Here is a 26,049-nt window from a genome sequence, read left to right on the forward strand (position 1 = left end):
TCTCTTTAGCGGTGGTTATCTGCAGGACTATATGGAGGCAGTACTAAGTCACCTCCTCAGTGCTAATGCCATGGAAAGACATTGATGGATTAAAAAATTAACCAGTGAACACCAAATTTGCAAGGCAAGTTTATTTCCAGCATGCCTGTTAATTGACTCTAATCTTTAGCTTTGAAAAATAATCAAGAGAAAGAATTTGAGTGCCTGCTCTCATGAGAGAATCATGAAGGAGCTTCCATTTAACATGATCAGGCTGGAGAGATCACTGGATTGACAGTTCTTTTTATTTTTTTATTTCTAGGAGAGAGAGAGAGAGAGAGTGTGAGCAGGGGAGGGTCAGAGAGAGAGGAAGACACAGACTCTGAAATAGGCTCCAGGGTCTGAGCTGGCAGTCAGCACAGAGCCCGACGCGGGGCTCGAACCCACGAACTGCAAGATCATGACCTAAGCGAAAGTCGGACGCTTAACAGACTAAGCCACCCAGACGCCCCTAGATTGACAGTTCTGATCAGCAGGTTGGTCTTGTTCTCCCAAATGAGTTTACTTTGGTCCATTGGTTAGCTTCCTTGGGCCTCAGTATTCTCGTTGGGAAAATGGCAGCAAAGTGTCTTCCCTTTCTACTGCACAAAGTGTATCAGGATCAAATGAGAAATGGTGTGTGAGAGTATTTATTTTGTTATATGTAAAGCACATAGGGCTTCATAAAATTGAAGCAAGTTTTATAGTAAATCTAAATGTGTGGTACCTTAGACATTCTGTCATCTTTTCTTGAAAGCATTGGTAGCAAAAATGAGTCATTGAAAGAAATGTTTTAATAGTAATAATGATAATAATAGTACTTATAGTACATACAATAAATATTCTTATTTTTGCCAGTTAGAGCAAATCAGAATATGGAGCTCACTGCCAGTGGCCTCTAAGCAATGCTTACTGTCCATTCTCTCTCCCCTTTCTTCTTAGCTCTTTCTTTTCCCCCAACTGTCTCTAGGTTCTTTTCCTTATGCTCCACTCAAGGTTACTGGCCTTGATATAGTGTCCTGTTTTGTACTTTTTATTAAACTGCCTTGCCTTCCAAATATCATATGCCACACTCTCAGAAGTCTGAATAAGTAACTAGTTCATTAACTTGACGAATGGCAAACACTGGACAAATTCCTGTAATTGAGCTGAACTGATTGAAGTTTAAATGGGAGACTTTGACTTTGATATCATTGTATCCTAATGACATTCGACATGGTTAGAACGTTCAGAACTTTTCCGCAGAGGTGAGAAATAAAAAGTTCAGCTTTTTGGCTAGGGGATTGTTTTGTATGACTTAAAATTGGACTAAAAATGGACTAATTGCCAATATTTTCAAATATGGATATAAATTATGAAGTTCCAGCTTTATGACTTCTCTTGAAATATCAGAGCATGTAGTGATACTGGATCTCCATAAAAAAAATAGCAGTGACTGAGAGCAGCTGGTTTCTTTAGAAGAATAAGCTGTGTTCAGTACTAAGATCCCCCCCCCCTTTCCACTGGATTTATTTATGTCATCTTGTATGGCCCCTGTAGGACCTGAGTTTGTGACTCTCAATAAACTCACGGAAATAACCTAATTAAATCTTATCTCATAACCAGTTAGTCATGGGTGAAATCATGGACAGATGGTTGAAGGTGAACATATGTTGTTGATCTGTTTCTCTTACTTCATTAACCATTTTGCCAGCATTTTGAAGAGTCTGATCATATGTCACAAACTATAGCTGGTGCAGCAGTTTAGAAGGGGAAAAATCTAGAGTTTTGTTGACTATATTATTTTCAAATTTGAAATGAAAGCTGCTTTGAGTTTTGATCTGCAGTTCAAAGTAGAATTTTACCAGCTCAATAAACGTGAGTCTGAGGCATGTTCCAAACTCCACACCTGCCGCATTCCTGTGATATCAGAGCACTACAAAGAGCCTCCCTGGTATGGGGTTTTTATAACATATAGTTATGGCAAGTAAAAGGTCTCCAGTGAAATGTCACCATAAGTGATATATTAGAGGCAAGGAGTAGAGGACTTAGCAACTTGACATTGGTAGCAGCTTGAAGCTTCTAGAGTTTTCTAAAGGCTTCACAATCTTCTTCCTTTGTTTCCCATGTCTGAGGGGAGGAAAGTTGATATGGATACACCCAAGACACAGAAAAATGAAGCCATATTAGTAGCAAGAGGCAATTTAACAAGATTATAAGTAATATTGTTTGGGAAAAAATTCTCCCTTTCTTTTTTCTTTTCAATTTCTAAAGCTCCCCTTTCCTCAAATCAGAGCTAGAGCCTATAGCCCTAGGATTAAGTTTTGGGCCTATGGAAAGAGGCCAAAGCAACCTCCTGGTAGACCTCAATGAAGGCTATCAGTCAGAAGCACAGAAGTTCCGTGTGATTCCATATCGTCTGGAAAAAGGTCACAGGCTAGTAGTTTCTCACACAGAGGCTTGGGGTTGAAAGTATTCTTATTTCCGAGCAAACAAGAGGACCTTGCAAGTGTGGCAATAGACATGGTGGGTGACCAATAAAAGAAAAGGGGATCTTGGCTTCAAAGACACATAACATCTCTACATTACTAACAGAAGGCTTTCCCATATGTCTGGCTTTGAGCAAGGGCAAGTTAGCCTAGTCATCACCAACCAACTGTCCAATTATCCACTGTGTTAAATAGACAGTGGATTAGGAATCTTGGGAGAGGTAGCAGAGCAAATGCCAAGAGAACATTTCATTTGACACATGGACAACCACATCTTGCACAGCTAGTAATTCAAGCTCTCTCAGGATCCATGTAACTCCGTGAGCTATTGGCTCCATAATATACTGTGTATGAAAATGCTCAAAATCATCAGAGAAGACCATGGCAATGGAGATTCCAAACCTCAGTTCAACATTTTCTACTTATGTTGAGTCAGAATGAATTTGGCATAATTAGAAAGAAAAGGGTGGATAAAGATAACTGCCATGGTAGTCACAGAGAAAAAACAAATGTGTAGCACGAGGGAAGTTACTTTTTCTTCTTGACAAACTCACAGACAAAGTACATGGTATAATGGCACTCTGTGTCATTCCATCTGCCTGAGCTCAGCATTTCCACACAGTCCTCATGACCATAGGGGTCACTGGGCTCCCCCTCTCTCCAGTTGCTGTAGTTCTGCAGTGGAGTGTTGTCCGTGAACACATACTGCCCCTCCTTCTCAAGGTCATTTACCCCGATGAATACCCGGAAGAAGCCACTCTTGGCGACATAGTCAGCAATGAGGGTGTTGGCAGCTTCATCCTTTGGCATGGCGAGCATCCCACCCCGGATCCGGCAGTGGGTCAGGGATTCCCTATAGTTCTTCTCCTCCTGCACGATGTAGTAGAATTTCTCCTCAGTTTCTCTAATCCCTGCAATGACTTTGCAGGGAGGAAAAAGTGAACATGATTATGCATCTCAAAAAGGGAAAAAGCAAATATATAACATTGCTGTATTTAAATTCATTTATTTGAGGGGCACCTGGGTAGCTCAGTCGGTTAAGTGTCCAACTTCAGCTCAAGTCATGATCTCTTGGTTTGTGAGGTCAAGCCCCACATCGGGCTCTGTGCAGACAGCTCAGAGCCTGGAGCCTGCTTCAGATGCTGTGTCTTCCCCCCTCTCTCTGCCCCTCCCAAGCTCATGCTCTGTCTCTCTCTGTTTCTCAATAACAAATGTTTAAAAATTTTTTTATAAATAAGTAAGTTAATTAATTGATTTGATGTTCAACAGTTATTTTGCAAGCCCCTATTATGAGGTAGGTACTGGTTTAATATTTTTGTCACCTTCATAGTTTTCCAATGGAGAACAAAGTCTTGCCATTTGTCCTCCCTGTCCTTCCTCCTTAACTTTCCACACGACAGTCTTTGTCTTTGACAAAGACTTGTCACACGAACTGCCTCTCAGCTCCTCTCAGACTATTGTCCCATCCCACTTTATGCTCTGCCATACAGAGTCCCAACAGCATGTCCTTCTCTCTTCCACTTCAATGACTGTCGTGCCTGGAATGTCTTCTCACTGCTTTACCTGGAAAACTCCTACTGGTCATAAGGTCTAAGTGGAAGTATTTTCTCCTCTAAGGGCCTTTCTAATGTCTCTGGACGGACACGGGGCTCTTGTGCACTTTTCTCCGTGTTTCCATTGCTCCTGTCTCTTCCTCTTTTGTATCACTCAATGCGTTCGAGTCTAATTGTTTGTCTGCATGTCTCGTGTACTAAACTATGAACGTCTTGAGGATGATGTCCATGTCTTTACCACTCTGCAACAGTACACAGGATGGTAAAAGCTTATAGAATGAATATCGGAAAAATACAGGAATTTTTCCATCGGGGGCCGAATTCCTGGGCTATGAACATGTACATAGATTGAGACCATCAATAGTTCACTCCAGATACATGAAGTACTGAGCTACTGAGTAAGCTTCAGGACAGAACTGGGGACTCAGAATCATGCTGAGCTCACAATATGTTATGTTTTAGGCAAAAAAAAAAAAAAAAAAAGTATGTTTTAGGCTTTGGGGGTGTGTGCCTATATTTCTTAGGGTCTGTAAGTTAAAATTTGCCAAGAAATCTGTGAGCATGCCAATATATGTCAAACACTGTTGCTCTATGTTGAACCTCAAGGGTCTGGGTTTTTCATGAGAATCCAAGTCATGTCAGAGACAACGTCTCTAAGAGTATTCCAAGATGAAGATGAACACGAGATGGAATACGTGTATTTCTGATAATGTACAACAAACAGAATTGGATGGCATAAATAAACGTATAACAAAGGAAACCAATTTCAACTGTAACTACCATCGATTCCTCATTTGTTCTGTCTCTGAGGAGAACACATAGGCCCTGCTATAAGGGTTTCACTGCTAACTACAATGGGGAAATGGACCAAGGATAACAAAAATGGCTAGTGTGAGAAGTTGCACAATTCAGAGAAACAAGTTATGATCTGTTGGTTTTTACTGAGGGTAGAGGAATCAGTGAAACCCACAGCCAAATCCCTGATTTCCTGTAATTAGCTCTGTATCTTTGGGCAAGGTAATTTTGCTAAGCTTCAGCGTTAACAAAATATCCACATGGTGATCACTATTTCAAATTCTCAAGAAAGTAGCTATTTTTACTATTACTTCTCTTTTCTGAGTTGCTAACTCTTTTGGACTCTTCCTGTCCTTTTTTATTCTTAAGGCATGGCTTGCTAAACTCTGCTCTTTTCTCCATTCCCTTCCCTCCAGAAAGTATCTTTTTCTATCTATAGGCAAATAAACTTATTATGTATTAATATATGTAGGTACTGGTCCTGAGTGTCCTGGAGTCTGAGTGGATAATTAACATTTTGAGACCTGTTAAGTAGTGACACTATCTCAGTGGGCTTTTGCCCCACCCAAGGTATTTCCCACTAAAATTCTGGAAATACCTTGGAATTGTATTCTTGAATACTGGAATTGCAGTGTTGAAAGAGATTGAATCAACAGATAGCATAAAGCAAAAGACAGTATACTCACCATTCTTGACAAACTTCATAGATGTTTTGAGGCGAGCAACACTAATATCCAGTTGTCCAACAACTTTCCGGTATCTTCCACAATCACAGACAGTGCCTTTTAAATGACAAAAACTGTGAATTCATGTTGAAGTACACACAGATCAGTTGGAAAGGATAATTGCTCTCTTCTCAATATTTACTATCTTTTCCTAGTCTGGTTGTATGTTTCTGTGAATGGCTATACTTTTAGTCTTTTATTTAAAACAAAGTTTCCAATTGACATTGTCTTCAAGAATTTACAGAATATCTTTTGAAGTATTTTGGATGAGTTAAAATACATCCCTAAGCCAGTTTTTTAAAGTGAAGAGTAAATCATGGCAAATCACTGCACACATACTGTGGACCGTTTGGCATTTTTGTTGAATACAGAATGTGCCCATCCAATCTCAAAATAAAATCTTGACAGCTTTCTTAAAACAAATTTCTGGCCAGTCTTCTCTTCTGTTACTGCATTGCTCACTGGCTCACACAAATTTCCCAAGACAGGAGAAAACCTTCGTGATGAAATCAAATGGTAATTCTGATTATCCATTTCAAGGATGGCTTGAATGATCCTTGAATGTTTCAAGGACTAAATTTAAATCTTGTGAATAGATTCAACTTATAATTTCAAGAGACATTTGCCCCATTTGCGGACTAACTCTGATGTTAATTTCCGCCATTCATTTCCTCTTTCCTCATTTACCTTTTCAGCTACCTGCTGATGCCGAGACAGAGAAAGAATTGTAAGGAAAATGACGTGAAATGTTTTCTGGAAATGTTTATGTTTAAAAATATTTCCCCAACTCCTTGTTTTCTATGATCTTATCTTTGAATTTGACGACCTTGGTATTTTACAGGGACACAACTTTCAGGATGGAGGAGGACTTTTGTACTGGCAACTTACAAGCACTATAATTCTCTCTTACACAGAATAGGAATATTATATTTTCCCTAAAGGACCTTAGGACTTAAGGAATAGAGTGAACAAACACAAGAAGCTATTTCCAGTTTTGGTCTCTACACTTGAGAAAAAGGTTGATATATACAGAAATACATATTAAGACACTAAAATAAAGTACCAAAAAGTGTGGTTTTTAAAGAAGCTTGAAAATATTTCTTCTGGGTTTCTTTTTCTCTTTTCTTTCCTTCCTTCCTTCCTTCCTTCCTTCCTTCCTTCCTTCCTTCCTTCCTTCCTTTCTTCCTTCCTTCTTTCCTTCCTTCCTTCCTTCCTTTCTTTTAACTTTTATCTATTTAATGGCTGCTTCAGGTAATCAGTTTCTTTTACTTTCTTTTTTGGCAATTGAGAGCAAAAAAAAATTTATTAGCCAAAGTGGGGGGAAATCTGTGGCTTTTCCGAACATTTATCCATGTTCACAGTTAAAGACAAAGAATTTAAAACAGTTCTTACAATTAGTCTTCACTGCGCCTCCATGAGCTTCCCTCTGAGCAATCTACATCTTCCCCCTGCACACAGCACTGGAAATAAAACTCTTTCAGGACTCAGGAAAACTCTCCCTGGCCACTGCTGGCATGTTCTATATCCATGGGGTCTTTCCAGATCAGGCCAGATTGCTGCGGGCCTCTGTCTGGTTGAGATGCTGGTGGAATGAAAGGAACGCCACTTCTATCCTACTGCTGAGGCCACAGTGGATTTCCCCCTTCCCCCCCCCCCATCTCTAAGAGAGTGAGGGCTGCTCCCTGATGTGCTAGGTTTGCTTCCTCCCACTAAGCATGACTAGGATGGAATGTGCCATCATTCCCTTCCCCAGGGCTTGGAAAGTCACCAGCAGATGGAGAGGAAAGTTCCCTTCTTTCCTTTCCCCCAGCCCAAGTAAAATCAGGTTAGGCACTGAGAGGACTATTTTTTTCCATAAAAATGTATTTATTTTTAAAGAGGAATATATTTGAAATGATAACAGACACTGAAGAGAAAAATGAGCAAGACTTACCTGCTTTGCCTTTTCCTCCTGGGATCCCCGGCAAACCTTTTTCCCCTTTGTCACCTGAATGAAAATAATCATCACGAAAAGAACAATGAACTAAAATGGCAGGTTATTTCCAGCAGACACTATCTTATATACTTAAAATCATAGGAAATAGTTTTTGAATTTCATCTGTAGTATTGCCAACTAATATTCCTTGGTTTAAATAATTTGATTTTGCATTGGCTGCACAGGTACAACTAATCAAACAAGTCATAATTTATTTAGATTGAATGTGGAGCTCCAGTAGAATGGGTAGGGAACATTTAAATTTGTCACCTGCCCTACTAACATGGCCTTCTGAGAAAGGCTCATACAATTCTCTGCACGTTTTTAACTTTAAAAGTACCATTGTTTTGTATACCGGAATCAATTGATTAGCACATTGAGGTGCCTGTGTATTTATTACATCCCCAATTCTCCTGTATGGCTCCATTCTTGGATTTTCAAAAACATATATGTCCTTTTCCAATTTAATTCAAATATTTACTATTCTTACTCCGTGCAAGACAAAAGGCTTGATATTTTGAGAAGGTATAAAGAGAGACAAGATTAAACGTCTGACTTGAAGGGGTTTATATATTTTGGAAAAGATGTGATATATGCAAATATCTGTAATATAAAGCTGTGTCAAATATATTATGCTGAAATATCAACCTTGATAATTTTCTCTTCTGCCCTTCTTTGTATGTGGCCATTTTCTTATGCAGTCAGGGGTATCCAGAAAACAATTCTCAGAGAATCCGGAGTATTAAAGCAGAGAGGGAAAAAAATGTTGATTTTTTTTTTTCAACTTCAAAATAAGCCCTTGAAGCCTACATCAGACACAATAATTGAAAGCAAAAGCTTTTGATTTCCAAGAGGAAATGTTTGGCTGAAGTTCTTGAGAATCAAAAGAGAAGACCTTGATAGAAGTAAAATAGAGTTTATGCTTCAATGGTGAACTAGAAAAGAAAAAAAAAAAAATTGGGAGGGATGAATACAGGTTGAAGGTCATCCAGGCCACAAGGGTCTGGGGCTTACCTTTGTAGGAGTTTGGTGAGGTCAGGGAATTAGTTATGTGCCCCAAAGGGGCAATGTGAATGGAAACGGAGTCAGCATTAAGGTTCTACCTAGCCCCATCCTTTACCAGCAAAAGGGAAAAAAATGGGAGCCACTCTAAACCCATAGGGTAGCCCATATTGCCTGCTTATTAGCTATTCTTTTCATAACTGCTGCTGAGTGTCTTTTATTAAAGTCCTGTACATATTGGGGGCACCTGAGTGGCTCAGTTCTTGTCCGACTTCAGCACAGCTAGTGATCTCACAGTCCATGAGTTCAAGCCCCGAGTTGGGCTCTGTGCTGACAGCTCAGAGCCTGGAGCACTCTGTCTCTCTCTGCCCTCTGTCTCTGTCTGTCTCTCTGTCTCTGAAAAATAAAGATTAAAAAAAAGCTAAAACAGAAAAAAGAGTCTTGTACATATTGACTATTGATCTTCCGGGAAAGCCTGCCTGCCAGGGCCCTAAGAATTTGCTGGACATTTCCAAATTGACCCATGTGGATACTTCTTTTTATAGTGATGCCAGACATTCATGGGCTCCCCAAATAGAAAAAGCAGTCCTTGGAACCCACAATGCAATTTAAGTGTGTAGGAGGAAGCCTCAGAACTTGCACTTGAATGAAATAAGGCAATGGTGAAATCCATGACAATACAATGTGATAAATGCTGTAAGAGGGACGGTGAATGTTGAATGGAGATAACATACTCTGGGAGGGAGGTAGACAAGCTAGTGCTTCAGCTGGAGGGATGAAGGAGATGGCACTGGAACTGGGTTATGAAAAACTTCTCAGGTGAAGATGGGAGGAAGGTAGGGGACGATGTACTACCGAGGTACATTGGAAAAATATGGGAAATATGCCATGCACCCTGATGAGGAGGATTGATCTGCTCACCCCTACATTGTGTCCTGCAAATTCCTCAATTTCTCTTATATGTAAATTGTTAAAGACAAAAATAGCATTTGAGACTATATTAATGGCAGAAAGGGAATATACCTTTGCTAAGTGCTCATCATTTGGTAAGCGCTGTTCCAGATACTTTGTAGATATTCATATTATTTATAGATATCATCAAATTAAATCCTATAAGCTAGGTATTATCATTATCTTTATTCTACAGCTGAAAGAATGGAGGATCCTAGAGGCAAAATAACTTGTTGATGGACAGCTAGCAATTCAGTGGCAGTGCTGGCATTGAAACACAACCATTTCTGACTTCCCAGTTCATGGTGCTTCCCAAATGAGTGAACCAATGATTCAATGACATAAAGCGAAGTATTCAAAAACTGCTATCAGTAGTTGGAAGGCATGCCAAGTCCTTGTCACCAGCAGACACAATATGGACTTAAAAGTTCATATGAACATAGTTTAATATGTTATCTTTTTAAAACAGTGTGCTTTCTTTATATGTGGATCTGTCTCAATTCATCATGGGCTGAAAGTTGACTATAGCTCTGCTACCATCCTTGTTCTGGGCTAAACCCAGTGGTGGACATCAAAGAAGCCTAAATGGAGTGTTTGCTTTATAAAAGTAATGGGGTTTTAAGGAAAACAAAGCACACATCACAGACCAAGGAAATGGGACACGATCACTATTACCTACTCACACAGTGAAATAAAGGAAATGCCTGCCGGGTTTTCGGCCAAAATGACTGTGGATCAGAGCAGAGAAGACGTTCACCAAAGCAAGAGCCTTCTGCTGGATCTTAATAGTGTGGAAAATAGATTTTTGAATTGATAAATGGCTTTTTTGGTCTGACAAGATGTAAGCATTGTGACTATTTTCTAGTATTTTCCCACGAATGTCTCTCCTTTTTGACAGATAAGAAAATCAAAGCGGTGTGGTAGAGGGAGCAGCCAAGGCAGTCCAAAAAACCAGGGCCTGAATCCTGGACACTTGCTAGCTAAATTTGGACAGGTTACTTCATTTCTGTAAGCCTCTGTTTCTTCATTTTTTGAGTGGAAATAATGGCACCTAAAATTGGAAGATTGTTAAGGAGGATATGAAGATGTCATCTTATCACAGGATTAGCTCTGTGCTTAAGTAATAGACGATGCTCAACCAATGTTAGCTTCTGCCATATACTTGGCTGATTCATGGAGGACGTGAGCTTACAATGCCTATTTCCTAAAAATGAATTCAGGTTTAAGGCCATACACAAAAACTTATTTTGGCCCGTGGGTGGGAACATGTCAGTAATTACTGTCTTAAACTTGAAGAATTAAAGGTTGCATTTAAACAAACAAACAAAAAATCATAATGCTTCCACTGTAAAAGGATTATTGACTTTAAGTAAAAACATTTATTTTGCTATAAGGTTGAATTTGCCTGTACTAAATCATTCTCTCTTATTCCTAAAATGAAATATCGGCATCCAGAAAGCTACCTTGTCCATGCAAGTGACAGCATTAAGGTCAGCCCAGAAAGTTGAGATTAATCTGACTCAGTGAAAAACTTAGAAGCGCCACTGACAAAGTGAGGACAATAAATTCCAAAGTATAGATTAAAAATGAAATTAATCCAGGTGAGCCAGAACACTAAACCTCAAATTTTTTTTTTAATTCCGGGACATGCTCATAAATTTTGATCACATATCTCTGGAAGAGAAAGAAATCTTAGTGAATGGTGGAACTGATGATAAGGGACAGTAGTACTTATAGAAATAAAGAGTTGAAAAGAGGGCCATATCACAGGAAATAACACATACTATCATTCACATTTTCATTCTTTTTAAAAAATTTATGTTTATTTAGTTTTGGGAGAGAGACAGAGTGTGAGCAGGGGAGGGGCAGGGAGAGAGGGAGACACAGAATCTGAAACAGGCTCCTGGCTCTGAGCTGGGACTCACAGAGCCCGACACAGGGCTCAAACCCCCAAACTGTGAGATCATGACCTGAGCCAAAGTCAGACGCTTAACCAACTGAGCCACCCAGGCATCCTTCACGTTTTCATTCTTTTCTTTTTTTTTAATTTTTTTTTTAATGTTTTATTTATTTCTAGGAGAGAGAGAGACAGCGTGAGCAGGGGAGGGTCAGAGAGAGAGAGGGAGTGACAGACTGAAACAGGCTCCAGGCTCTGAGCTGGCAGTCAGCACAGAGCCCGACGCGGGGCTCGAACCCACGAACCGCGAGATCATGACCTAAGCGAAAGTCGGACGCTTAACCGACTAAGCCACCCAGGCACCCCCACGTTTTCATTCTTAATGCAATAAGCATCTAGAGAGTTTCCACTGTGTAATAGGCACTAAGATAAAACGTGGGACCCAAACCCACATACAACTTATCTTTATTTAAGCGAATAGACCCAATAAATCTTTCATTCGTTTGTTCTTCCAGACGTTCACAGTCTATAGGGGAGAAAAGACAAGCTAATAAACCATGACGATGAGTAAAGTAATGAAGGTATGCAGGTATGGAATTGGCTTGAAGAAGATAAGGTTGATTAACTCTGTAATTTCCAGACTGTTACTTTTTCAACATTTGTGGAAGTTCACCCCCTGAGGCTCAGAAAATCATACCGAACTCGACTCTTCCTCGTCTCTGTCGTCTACCAGCCTCCCAAGACAGGTTGTCGTAGTCTATGAAAGGTTTAAACTTGACTCAAGATTCGGACCTCCAACTCTCCTAGCTGGAGCTTCAGCTGTATTTGACACACTTAAATCTAGGAAAGTGCAACATCTAGAACAACTCAATGAAAAACGAACTTCTTGAGTTCTGGACATGTTCATGACAGTGACTCTTCTTCTGCCTCCCCTTCTGCTCATTTCCAGGGAGATACTTGGGATCTCAACCTTATTGAACATGGCTACATCTCAGAAATCTTGAAGTCCAGCATCGCACTCTCTGGCTACATCTTTCCATCTCTTAACTAGTTGTTACATGACGCTGATATGGCCAGGGGCAGATCCATGATTCATTTTATCTGAAACGTATACAATTTGGGGAGCCCTTTTTAAGAAAATTAATACACAATTACAAATGGAAAAGTGGTATAAAAATGAATAACGGGGCACCTGGGTGGCTCAGTTGGTTAAGCGTCCGACTCGGGCTCAGGTCATGATCTCACAGTTCGTGGGTTCAAGCCCTGTGTCAGGCTCTGTGCTGATAGCTCAGGGCCTGGAGCCTGCTTTGGATTCTGTGTCTCCCTCTATCTCTGCCCCTCCCCTGCTCACACGCTGTCTTTCTTTCAAAAATAAAAATAAACATTAAAAAAATTTAAAAATTAATACTAATAAAAACAAATCACTAAACTTAAGAGTAGACAAACACCACAAAATTCACTAATAATCATAACAGTTTAATTAATACATTTGTGCCTCTATAATTCTTTTTTCATACATATGGGCTGCATATGTTTGGCTGCTTTCGTGAATATCCAGTTGACCTCGTGCTATTTATTGATAAATGCATCATTTCCCATTGCAAAGTCATGTGAACTTTACATAAACCAAATTTAGGAGTCTGTTTCTGCATGTTCCATTCCCTTTCATTGGTGTATTTAACTAGCTCTGCATAAATTAACACTGTCTTAATGGATATAACTTTAAAATAAATGTTTAAATTCAGCCTTCCAGCTTTGTTTTTCTCTTTTAAGATTGTCTTTGAGTATTCTTGGTGCCTTTTATTTCCATATAAATTTTGAATTGGCTTATTAAATTCCAAGTGAGCTACTTCTGGGATGTTGATGGAGATAGCATTGATCTAAACATAAATTTTGGGGTCATCTTAACAATATTGATCATCTTAACAATATTGAGTGTTTCGATCTCTGAATGTAGTTTTACTTCCATTTTCTCAAACATTCTTTAATTTCTCTCATTATCATAATGTTGTGTTTGTTGAAGAAGGCTTAGACACCTTCTTTTTTAGCTTTATTCTTAGACATTTAAGAATTTTAATGCTGTAATGAGTGCATCTTTTAAATTTCACTTGCAACCGTTTCTGGTATGTAGAAACATACTTGATTTTTGTATGGCTAAGCCGTGTAATAAACTTAACACAAATAGTTATTCTGTAGATTCTTTTTTAAATTTTTTAAATTTTATTTTTGAGTCAGAGAGAGAGAGAGAGAAAGAGCGAGCAAGCGAGCAAGCTAACAGGACAGGGGCAGAGAAAGAAAGAGGGAGACACAGAATCCGAAGAAGGCTCCAGGCTCCGAGCTGTAAGCACAGAGTCTGACGGGGAAGGGAGGTGATGGGGGGGTTGAAACCCACAAGCTTCGAGGTCATGACCTGAGCCAAACTCAGATGTTTAACCGACTGAGCCACCCAGGTGCCCCAATCTGTAGATTCTTTTGTGTTTTCTGGACATGCATTCACATCATCTGCAAATAATGACCTTTTTATTTCTTTGTTTCCAATGATTGTGATTCTCATCTCTCATGCTGGCAGTTTTGCTCTAGCTAGAACCACTGCTATTACGTTGGTTAAAACTGGTGATGAGGACTCCCAGTCTCAGGAGAGAAGTATTCAAGGTTTCATTATTGAGTATGATTTTTAAAGGGTTTTTGTTGCTGTTTTTGATCTTTTCTTTCATATTGAATATGTTACCCTCTATTTCTAGCTTGCTAATAGTTTTTGAAACATGAATGGGTTTATGTTTAATTCAATGTTTTTCAGAATTTCGGGAGTTCTAACTGAAAATGTTGATTTTTGAAATGAAAAGGAGTGCCATTGTCCTGGGCCCCCTTTCTTCGGCAGGCCTTGAATACCAACTCAGTTTGAGCAACTTTCTGCTTGAGTTTCTTGGTCTCATAGTGCTGCCTTGCTCATGAATTGATGAATGACTTGAAAGGAAAATTAGAACAGAATACATCGCTCACCTTAGTGTGGTTCCCTTCTCTTCCAGATCAAGACCTGAAAGTCCCATTCAATTTGGTGAATGGGACCTATTCAATTTGGTCCCATTTATTTCATTTTGTGAGGTTCTTTTCTTTTCTTTCCTTTTTTTTTGGACTCAGGTGGCCATTTAAAAAAAAAAATTTTAATGTTCATTTTTGAGAGAGAAAGAGTGCAAGTAGGGGAGGGACAGAGACAGAGGGAGACACAGATTTCTAAGCAGGCTCCAGGCTCTGAGCTATCAACACAGAGCTCGATGTGGGGCTCAAACTCACAAACTGTGAGATCATGACCTGAGCCAATGTCGGATGCTTACCACCCAGGCTCCCCTCACATAGTCATTCTTAAAGGATTAATGCTATAATGACTTATAGCAGAAATCTGAATTTTGTTTTATTATTAACAATGTAAGAAATTTCTTTCGCCTTCACAACTTATCATTGGTGATGAATGTAAATTAAGAATATTGTCAAATTTGATAACACCTCTGTAAAGCCTTTTTCACATAGGAGCCATTGGATTTGAAAATTTTTTCCACAGCCTTCCTCTGGCCCTGAACATTTCAAATGTTGTTTCATTTCCCCAACTCACACATTTCACGTGATGACTGGATCTCTGCACTTTGTCATCATGACTTTGGATAGATCTGCCCAGTAAGTGGAAGAAATAGTCTCGGAAGCTATTCCTACACTGAAATTATTAGCAATAACTTAATTGTACCTGTGAACTATGTAAGTATAGCTATGATGTCCAAACTAAATGTTCCCTCCACTCAAGTTCCTCTTGGCGAGCTCCCCAGATACTCTTGTCCACTCCCACATGCAGCTGATACCAAGAGAAGCCTGAGGGAAGGAAGCTGGAGCAGAGGGAGATGGTAGGGACACCTGGGTGGCTCAGTCGGTTAAGTCGGACTTAGGTTGCAGTTCAGGTCATGATCTCACGGTTTGTGAGTTCAAGCCCTGCATGAGGCTCTGTGCTGACAGTATGGAGCCTGCTTGGGTCTTCTCCCTCTCTCTCTCAAAGTAAGTAAATAAACTTCATTTTTTTAAAAAGGAGATAGTAGTGTTACCTTGTGCATTCTTGATGAGGACAATACCAGCTCAAGGATATAAAAGTCGGTTCTAGGAGGGTGAAAAATCTTGCTCCCTTTTATATATAAAGCACAAATATACACACAATACATAACAGATGTTTAGTCCATGGTGGTGTTAAAATTTCATAGGGAAGGACAATTAGAAAAAAAATACATATAAAAAGGTTTGGGAAAGGGGAAATGCTTTGTTTTTGTTTTTGTTTTTTAATGTTAAGGGATTCTATTGTAACCAGTTGAGGATAAGATGCCTTACTTTCAAACTTCCCCAAGCCATCTGGCCATGTGCACCCGTTGCAAAGGCTCCTAATCAGGGAGCTGGGAAGGACCCAAATAAGTGTGGGGCTCTGAAGCCAAAGCTTCATCAGCTTCATGGTGAAACCATCCAAAATACATAAAATGCGAAGAGTCATAGTCTCTGAGGAGTCCATGGAGCTCTTCCCCAGCTATGAGAATTTCTTTTTTTTTTTTTGAATATTTTATTTTACTTTATTTATTTATTTATTTATTTTTACAAATAGTTTATTGTCAAATTAGTTTCCACATAACACTCAGTGCTCATCCCCACAAGTGTCCTCCTCCATGCCCATCCCTCCTCCCCCCCACATCCATCAGTCCTCAGTTTTTGTCAGCATTCAAGAGTCTCTCATGGTTTGCCTCTCTCCCTTTCCCCCACCATTTCCGCCCTTCTTCTCCCGGTTGGTCCTCTGTTAAGTTCCTCCTAGTCCTCCTATACGTGCACACATATGATATTTGTCCTTCTCTGCCTGACTTATTTCGCTCAGCATAACACCCTCAAGGTCCATCCATGTTGCTACACATGGCCAGATTTCATTGTTTCTCATTGCCATGTATATTCCATGGTATAGATAAACCACATCTTCTTGATCCATTCATCTGTTGATGGATGGCTCTTTCCATGTTTTAGCTATTGTGGAGAGTGCTGCTATGAACATCCCAGCTATGAGAATTTCAGTCCTAGGCAAACATACCCTACAGGCCATGGGATCAAAAATAAGCATAGCACTTTCTTTTCAGTGGCACTACCCTCTGTCCCTGCCCTCAAATGTAGGCTGAAGGAAAATTCTCAAAGGAATGAGTTGGAAAAGGACAGGGAGAGAGGAGATACCAACCTCCAAGACAAATGGAGAGGGCCGCAGCCTCTCTCAGGCTCTGCCAATCCACCCGCTCAAGAACATGGTTGACTAAGCTGCGGCTGGGGCCCGCATGGCAGGAAGGCTGCAGGGTCCACATCCAGGCTGTGGAATCCTGTTACGTGGGGCACTGACTTTCCCCAGATCTGTACCCTGGCACTAGTATCTCTTGCCTCCCCCTCGAATGTCTTTCCCTCCATTTCCATAAACATGTCACTGTTCTTCAAGACCTAGGTCAGTTCTTTATGTCAATCTGGCCTTACTCTCCCACCTGGTTCCTGTACTAGTCTTTTAGTTATTCAGTATTATGATTCTTTCTCAGCAAGTCCTGTCTTCCCAAATAGTCTATGAGCTCCTTGCAAGAAAATTGTGATTCTCATTCAGTTTGGTATCTTCAAACCAAGTGGAACAATGCCAGTATGAACTGCTGACCGTCAGGAGCAGTTAGAACCTGCTATCATTGTGGGTTTTATGAGCAGACAGTAAGAAGAGTGCTCAGATAATAAAGAGGAAGCCACCTCTACTTTATAACAGGACAGCAGTGAATTTGTGCAGGATGGGCACAGGACTGAAAACAAAAAGGCATGAATATATACACTCAAAGTTTCTAACCTGTTAATAAATCCCAGGTGAAGAATCATTATTATTTCATTCAATTTAGGAAAGAAAATTCCAGGGACACCTGGATGGTTCAGTGGGTTAAGCATCCAACTTTGCCTCAGGTCATGATCACACAGTTCATGGGTTCAAGACTTGTTGGGCTCTGTGCGTAGAGCTCAGAGCCTGGAGCCTGCTTCAGATTCTGTGTCTCCCTCTCTCTCTGCCCTTCCCCCACTCATGCTGTGTCTCTCTGTCTCTCTCTTTCTCTCAAAAATAAATAAACATTAAAATTTTTTTTAAAAAAAGAAAATTCCACTGCCCTTTGCTGCATTGAGTTTTATGAATGGTTGTTTTCTGTTACTTAACATGCTTCATGGTCGTGATACCCATTTTAACTGTATCAAGGATTACAACCAGCAGACCCCAGGAGATAGTTCAATATGGAGACCACCCCAGTACTATTTTTTAAGTTATTCACTTATTTATTCATTTATTTATTTATTTATTTATTTATTTATTTATTTAGAGAGCATTCATGCAAGCTGGGGAGGGACAGAGAGAGAATCCCAAGCAGGCTCCATGCTGTCAGTACAGAGTGTGATGCAGGGCTGGAACTCACGAACTCAGAGATCATAACCTAAGCCGAAATCAAGGAGTCAGCTGCTTAACTGATTGAGCCACCCAGGAACCTCAAGACTACCAGAACTTTATGTTTGATTCTGTCCCTGAATTTCTGTTTAATTTTGTTGAAGTGCTTTATTACATTTTTTTAGACACATTGTTTATGTAAGGAAGGAACAGCCAAGATATGAAGAAAGAGAAAACTTGTATTTTGAAAGAAAGAAAAGGGACCATTTTCATGATACGGGATGTTTTGGAATATATCAAGGGTACACTTGACTTGCCTCAAATTACCCTTGGAGGAAAGGAAAATGCAGCTTACCCTTCTTGCCGATGGGCCCAGTCTTGCCAATGTTGCCCTGGTCTCCTGCATCGCCCAGCTCCCCCTTAATTCCTGAAAAGCAAAGCATGCCATCTTTATATCCTAAGGTTTTGAATTCCCTTTGAAGATGTGGCTAACACATGCTATCCAGTTGGAGGAAATACCAAAAAGTACATTCTTCTATTTGTGGTATGGAACATATATCCTATGCTTTATAATCTATCTTAATAGTATGTAGTATACGTACTAAAACTAAATGTGGATAAGAATGAAAATCTTGGATACAATAATATTAAAATGCTTACTGATACAATATTTCTGAAAGGTCTATAGCAGAGGATGTTTAATCTAAAGGTCAAATAAGGGGCTGAGTGGAAGAAATCTTGCATTTTATTCTAATTCTCTTCCTCTCTAGATCCATTTGGGCTTCACTTGGGAATTCTGTTTCTTCCTTATTTCAAAACAAGATTTGACTATCTTAGCCATTTTTAAGAGGGAGAGGGAATGTATGATCATAAAACCTCATGAGAGGTTGTTCCACAGAGTGTGTATCCAAAAAAATATGATCGAAATCATGAGTTCCTGCAAAATTGTTATCAATTTTGTTTTTTTCTATGATGACCTAAAAAACACTTACCAGTTATAAAGCTGTATAATTTTGCAACTGATTGTACATAATTGTAGAATATTGTACATATTTATAGAATAGGAAGAGTCAGCATTTCTCAAATTGAGGTCTCAAAGACTGTGCGTCTTTCTTCTCTCTAACTTGCTAAAGATTTTGAAGTCAGTGGTCTAGGGCCACCACCTTGTAGCAGTTGGCAGGGAATGTGTCCAGTGCTTGGAAGACACATGCTTACACACCACAGTCCGGAAACCATATTTTGGTGAGGCTGCTCTTGAAGTTGTGAGTAGAAATACTCCCTAAGGGCCTTTGTGTCATTCTCATCTTCCTTGCCCTGTTCCTCCCACACCTCACCATTTGCTGACCGATCTCGGAGAAAGGTGAGTAAGTCGATGGGTCAGACAACTCTTTCCGTTCCTTCTCATCTTCCTCCTTACACTAGGCCACCCAAAAGGAGCTGCTCAGGAGTGGCTTCTGAGAAGAGACACAGCTATGAACCCAGCTGTGTTTCTAAAACTCATGGTTTCTTAGATATTTCTGGAGACTTCTCCTCCCTAGATCTCCTGGACTATCCCACTCCTGCCCATCCTAAGGAGGCAGCCTGAGAAATGCATGGTGACTTATTGACAGTCAGTGTCAAAAGAGCTCTCTGGCGGTGAGTAAATTCATATCGGAAATACATATCATTCATCTCTGGAGCAAAGAGTGTTCCAAAAGCTGCCAATTTCCAGGTCAAGGCCTGGAAAGAGGAACGCAATTCTAATATTAGAATGTCATTCATGTCATTGCACTTACCTTTCGGCCCCATGCGTCCCACTTTGCCATGTTTCCCTTCCTCTCCTGGATCTCCCTTTTCACCATCATCTCCTTTTGAAATGGAAAATGAATGAATGGAGCAGTTCAAATAATAATATAGCACATCCTCCCCAGGATATGGCTGTGAACATGGTTGGGATCTGTTCCTCAGCCAAGTCCTTGCCTTATAGCTCTGATGTGACTATGTACATGGGCCCACATAGACTGGACAGTGAAGGAAAGACAGGACACTTCTGGTATCTACTCCTTCACTTTTCTCCATACTGTTGGGGGAGGTCATTGAGGGGATGTGACCACCCATTGATCTGTGAACCAGACCCAGGAAATCATCAGAAGCTCCTCATCCCTTTCCCTATCTTGAAATGTATGACCACCATTCCCACAGTGGGAGCCATTTCAAGGATGCAGCTTTGAGAGAATGAGTTGTTGTTGAGACCATCTGGCAGGTGTATGTGACTGAACCCTGATATGTCATCCATACAAACTTTTGAGATTCTGGCAGGCAGGTGTGGAAACCTTCTTGTCTTACCACCACTGAAGACAAACCTCATATGTAACTCCCTTTGCTTGTTCACACCACCACCTACCAATCTGGAGTGATCTGCCTCTTTCCTTCGTCTCCGTTGCTCTCAGTGTAGGTATGGTGGTAGGAGGGCAGTTTCAAATTTTCCCCAAGAAATTCCCAAGTTTGCAAACCTTACTAACTTTATGTTTGAAGAAATATCTTTCCTGGTGAATTCCTGAGAAGTTTGTTTGGTTTGACAAATCATTTTTTAACGTTTATTTATTTTTGAGAGACAGTGTGCACAGGCAGGGTAGGGGAGAGAGAGAGGGGGGAGAGAGGGAATCCCAAGCAGGCCACACATTGTCTGTGCAGAACCAGATGTGGGACTCGATCTCAAGAACCATGATATCATAACCTGAGCCCAAATCAAGAGTTGGACGCTTAACCAATGGAGCCAACCAGGAACCCCTCTTTTTTTTAATTGAAGTATAGTTGAAAATTTCATGTTAGTTTCAGGTATATAAGTCTGATTTGACAAGACTATAGGTTATGCTGTGCTCATCACAAGTGTAGCTACCATCTATCACCATACAACGCTATTACAATATCATTGACTATATCATCTCTGATTTATTCATTTCATAACTGGAAGCCTGTATTTCCTATTCTCCTTCACCCATTTTGCCCATTTCCCCACCTCCCTTCCCTCTGGGAACTACCAGTTAGTTCTCTGTATTTATGTCTGTTTCCTCTTTTTGTTTGTTTGTTCATTTATTTTGTTTTTAGAATCTACATATAAGTAAAATCATATGGTATTTGTCTTTTTCTGTCTGACTTATTTTACTTAACATAATGTTCTCTAGGTCCACCATATTGTTATAAATGGCAAGATCTCATTCTTACTTATGGCTGAGTAACATTTCAGTGTGTGTCTGTGTGTGTGTGTGTGTGTGTGTGTGTGTATCATATCTGGTGTGACAAGATATTTATTTGTGATAGCAAATTTGGCAGGTTTGGAAGCATGTACATGTTCAAACATGTATATTGATGTGTGATACATATATAAATAATATAAATCTACACTCATATATAATTATCTAAATATATTAAAATCATAAAATATGTAAATTATAATTTATACTTTGTAAACTATTACTCTCAGACTGCATGCTCGAGAGTCCCCAAATCATAGGCATAAACCAGGTAGACAGATAGGAAGGGGGAAAAAAGCTGCAAAGCAGTTCTGTGGGGGAAACAACTATTGTAGTCATGGATGGGTCTAGCTCTTGCACCTCACCTACCCAAGGACTGAATGGGTGCTTTCATGAAAAGTGTGCTGGATGGTAAATCAGGAGTCCTGGATTTTAATGTCATGTTGGTCTCTGATGAGTGAGCAAACCTTCAGAAGTCAGTGATAGAGCTCATTGGCTTTGCAATAAGACTGATCTGGACTTTATCACTTGACCACTCATTATCTGGAGAAAGTTAGGTATGTGACCTCCCTTTCTGAGTCTCAGTTTCCCCTCATACAAACTGAGCTAATAATGCCCACCAAAGAAAGGCCCTTATGAGAACTTTAATAAGATAAAATGCATAAAAGACCTGGAACATAATCTATTCTTAGCAATGGAATAAGCTATTCCTTATATTTCAGTGTCCTCATCCTTAATGTGGACTTAATATCTGCCCTCCCTACCTCTCTCTTAGTTGTTTTAGGATCAACAAGGTAAGTATGCAAATGTGCTTTGAAAATAAAGAGCACAACACACACAATATTATGACCAGCCACCTGAATTATCACCATAGCAATCTCAGGATGTGAAGGAGTCCTGTCCATCACCAGTGGAAAGAGGTAGATAAAAAACCTTTTAAAGACAGAAGTGCAGTTCCTCAGATTATAGTTTGGGAGAGAGAAAGTTGAGATGTCATTTACTTGTCCAGAAAAAGCATGATCAGCCATTGTCTATTTTTTCCTCAGAGCAGAATGTAAATATTTTAAATGAAAGTTTAAGCCAAGTACGGAACAGTTGGATTTCCAGGTCATGAGGTCAGTCAAGTGTTAAAACGCTTCCCATGTGAAGCTCTAAAATTTCCTTCTGAGGAAGCTTTCAAAAAAGAACACACATATGATTTGTGTGATCAGACCAGAGGGGTGAAGTGGATGGACAAAGTGGCATTTCTATAGATGAAGTTAGGAGCCAATGTTTACTCCATAATTATAATGTATGCCAATACTGTTAATCATCATACCAATTCCAGGAGGTGAAAACCATTGTGGTGCCATTTTATGAATGGAGAACAGACTCAGTGAGGTTAAGTTCCTTCTAGAGTGTCATAGAGCTTGTGGATGGTAGAGCTAGGCTTCAACACGTGTATCTCTGTGCCTCCAGATCCCTACCAGCGAACAACTATCCCTTCCAATCTAGGATTCTGTGACCTTAGCAGATGGAGGATTTTACATAATTTGGTACTGTGCCCAATTTTTTAGAGAGAAAAAGGAGAGATGCAGAAAGAATGACTGTTTTTGTTCCCTTTGAAAAAAGAAAAACAGTGGGCAAGAAAAACAAAAGAACAGCCTAGTATCTCAATGACTTAATTCACAAGGAATGTATCCTTGAGGTAGTTCAGTATAACTGAGAGCTGGCTTTGCCACACTAGCTGAAGGAGCTTGGAAAGTCCTTGACCTTTGATGAGCCTTGATTCGCTCACTTGGAGAATGGACAAAATATTATCTTCTTTAGAGCTTCAAGGGGTTCTAGTAAAGGTAAAATTAGAAAAGTATTTTTCTTCGGGAAGCCCTTTCTAACACTTTCAGCTTGGGTTAAATCCTCCCTTTAATTGCCTTCATTACTGAAAATATCACTTTATCTTGAGTGAGTCTATTTTTCTGTGTTACTCCTTACACTGATCTGTGACCTGTGGGATGGCTGGGGTTATGGGTGATTTATTCTAGCATCCTCGTAATTTAACACAGTGTTTGTGCCTGGTGCTTAATAAATATAGCTGAGCTGGATATATTTTGTGAGCTACAAAACGTTTTACAAATGTAATGGTAGTGTTTAACGAATACTGTGTACCAAAGGGTTCCTAGTACTTGATATGCATCATATCATTTGGCTTCTACAACAGCCTTTGAGATGGATATTATTATTCTTAGCTCCATTTTATAGATGAGGAAATGGGTCAAAGAAAAGTTAAGTAACTTCCTAGGGTCACATAGCTTGTAAGTAATAAAGCCAGGATTCAAACTAGGGCAGGTGCCTTCAAAGCCTGTGTTCTGAACAAGGTATCTGATTAGGAACAAATTCTTGTTTACATCTCTGGGTGTTGGACTGCTATTCTGTACACTGGGACCAAAGGTGTGTGTCCTGCTCATCAAAAATCAAGATCAAAGACAGGCATGCATGTGTAGCACTTTGTGAATCATGAAACCACAAAAATGACTGATGCCATTATTATATCTCCTCCTTCTTCACCTTCCTATGAGATTTCCCACTTGTTTTCAAGCAAGTATCTAAGTGAAAGCAGCCAGATGAGGGACTTAGTCATCTACTGCTCCCTGGTGGCTCCTGATGGAGACCTGGGTGGGTGAAAATAGAATTATGATTCTTCTGACCTGTGTGCCTGCATCCCACCCTGGTGGTGAGCAGGCTGCTGGCAGAGATGAAGTAAACAACTCATGCCCTTGCCTTCAGCTTGTACCCTGGGTTCATTTGATCTTTGAGACTTGCTTTAATGAGAACAGAAGAGAGGTAGAAAAGCAAGCTTTGGAAAGGGTCCCCCACATGCCTCACAGTTGTCTGCTTTCATCCACTTGGCAATATTTCATTGGATTAGTAGTGCAATTTAGACTTTCTTTTTTCCTGTTAAAAATAGCTACTTACATTTTAAAATTAAATGAAAAGCTATCAATTGAAATTGACTAATTTCAATTTTACAAAAATGATTTGTTTCGGCCCCCCAGGCCGCCAGCTTGCTGTGATAATCTCTCCACCAGAATTCCAGCAGAGCGCACAGTTGACTAATTTTTCTTAGGGAAAGGGAAAGGTTTTTTTTCCCCCCAACAAGCAAAAAGTCTTTTAAAATTAAATTCTAGTTTGAAATGAAGTCGCTGAACCTAGGTCAGTACCCCCTGCTCAAAGGAAGCAATTATGAAAAATTAGTGAATTGGTTTTGGAAATGCTAAAGAAAAATCACTAGAAGCTGTACTTTTCCCACTGCCAAAATAGTGTTATGGACTAGAAGGAGGTTGTTAGCAATCCTTCTCTTGATCAGCCTTTGGATTTAGTGGAGCAGGTGCTATGGTGTGCTTACTTCATGGGACCAGCACTCTTCTCTAAAATATACCCTTCCCATCGCTACCTACACCTTCTTGCCAATAACATTCTCATTCTTGGAAAGATCTGCTGTCATATTGCTTATTCCCTGGACCTCTCATATACACCACATATCTTAGTATGGCCATAAAATGGACTATCTCCCAGTACTTTTACTTCCTCGATCACCACCTCCTCCTTTCACTGGAATGCTCAGCCATCCTTGGGACCTACTATGTTTGCTTTCTCCACATTCATTTAGTTTATCAGTCTTTCTGTGCCTTTACCTACCTTCCCATTAGTTCTGAATTCTTTCAACTAAGTCACTCCTATGCAGCTCTCCCTGAGGCAAAAGGAGTGCCCTCCTTTGGTGAAGAGAGGTCTCAGAAATTACATCATTTTCCTGAATCCCAGTGGTATCCATCACATGAAGAAAATAATCATTACTTCATAGGATTGTTGTGGACTAATAGAGACAATGCATGAAAAGGGTTCAGCACAGTGCCTGGTGCTTGATAAACTCATCTGTTCTTTTAATAAGACTACAATGCAAGTGTAAGAATGATTACCATCATCATCACCACCACCACCAGAAAAGACATTTCTTTTAAACCTTCCCTTGTATTTACTACCTCAATCCTTATCCTATAACCATTACTTACATTTTTACTTAACTATGTGGGCTAAGTAAATGATAAATGGAAATAGATATATACCCATTACTGAGATTTAACAATTAACGTGTTGCCATTGTTGCTTCTATGTATTTTTATTGATTTTTTAAAAAAGTAAATTACAGACATCATGACATATCTTCCTTAAAAACTTCAACAAATCTCCAAAAAGTAAGAACATTCTCTTATGTACACATAATATCGTGTCAATCTTAAATTTTAATTGGCTACTGGGATTTGCTAAAGTCACTTTTATAAAGTTCTATGACCGCGTTTATCTTGAGCCCATACTACTGTGCTGCATATAAACTAATAAAATGAAATGAGCACTTAGAAAGAGAGACAGATATTCAGAGGAGTAAACCTAGGTTCATCGAAAACAAATCATGACAAAAATTCCATTTTTAATTCTGAAAGGACATTAATAAATCAAGATATTGTCATGACCCGAGTGGCTGGAAGAAGACACATCTCCATTGGTCATTCACAGAAGACTGCAGTCCCTGTGAGGCTGAGATGATATATTGATGAAATCTGTGGGCTTCACTCTTACGGATCCTGAATTCAATTTCTAATTATATTTCTTCCCAGGTTTGTGAATTCAGGTGTGGTATTTGACCTCTCCAGGTTTCTGTTTTATCTGTAAATGGAAATAAATAGAGTACCTACCTATTTAGTCTCTCACAGTGAGGGCTGTTTCCTTATGATGAGACACATGATATTTTTCTTTCATTTTAGTAGCTTTGTGATGGAAATCGCAGGTAGAGGAAGAAATCAATAAAAAAGGTTTCTTATTTCCTTTATTTCCTGTCCATGTATTGCCAGGTTATGTCTAGGGTTACCTGTACTGCTCCTGCCCATTTCTTGAAGGTGGGATTTTTCAACTCTCCAAATGGGCTTATATCTTAGGATGGGCACCAAGCACT

General features: G+C 39.7%; 1 protein-coding gene across 1 annotated transcript in view; it reads right to left on the bottom strand.

Annotated features, from left to right (window-relative positions):
* Positions 1-425: 425 nt before the first annotated feature.
* The window catches only part of COLEC10 (collectin subfamily member 10), a 40,653-nt gene continuing 15,029 nt past the window's right edge, over positions 426-26,049 (bottom strand). The window contains exons 2-6 of the mRNA XM_039227209.1: positions 19,608-19,679; positions 18,188-18,259; positions 7,493-7,546; positions 5,521-5,616; positions 426-3,406 (exon numbers count right to left, since the gene is read on the bottom strand). Of these exons, the coding sequence (XP_039083140.1) occupies positions 3,015-3,406; positions 5,521-5,616; positions 7,493-7,546; positions 18,188-18,259; positions 19,608-19,679 (686 nt within the window). The 3' untranslated portion in view covers positions 426-3,014. The remainder of the gene's footprint in view (positions 3,407-5,520; positions 5,617-7,492; positions 7,547-18,187; positions 18,260-19,607; positions 19,680-26,049) is intronic.

Source organism: Hyaena hyaena, unplaced genomic scaffold (genome assembly GCF_003009895.1).
Source record: "Hyaena hyaena isolate Hyena2069 unplaced genomic scaffold, ASM300989v1 scaffold_26, whole genome shotgun sequence".
Classification (NCBI taxonomy): domain Eukaryota; kingdom Metazoa; phylum Chordata; class Mammalia; order Carnivora; family Hyaenidae; genus Hyaena; species Hyaena hyaena.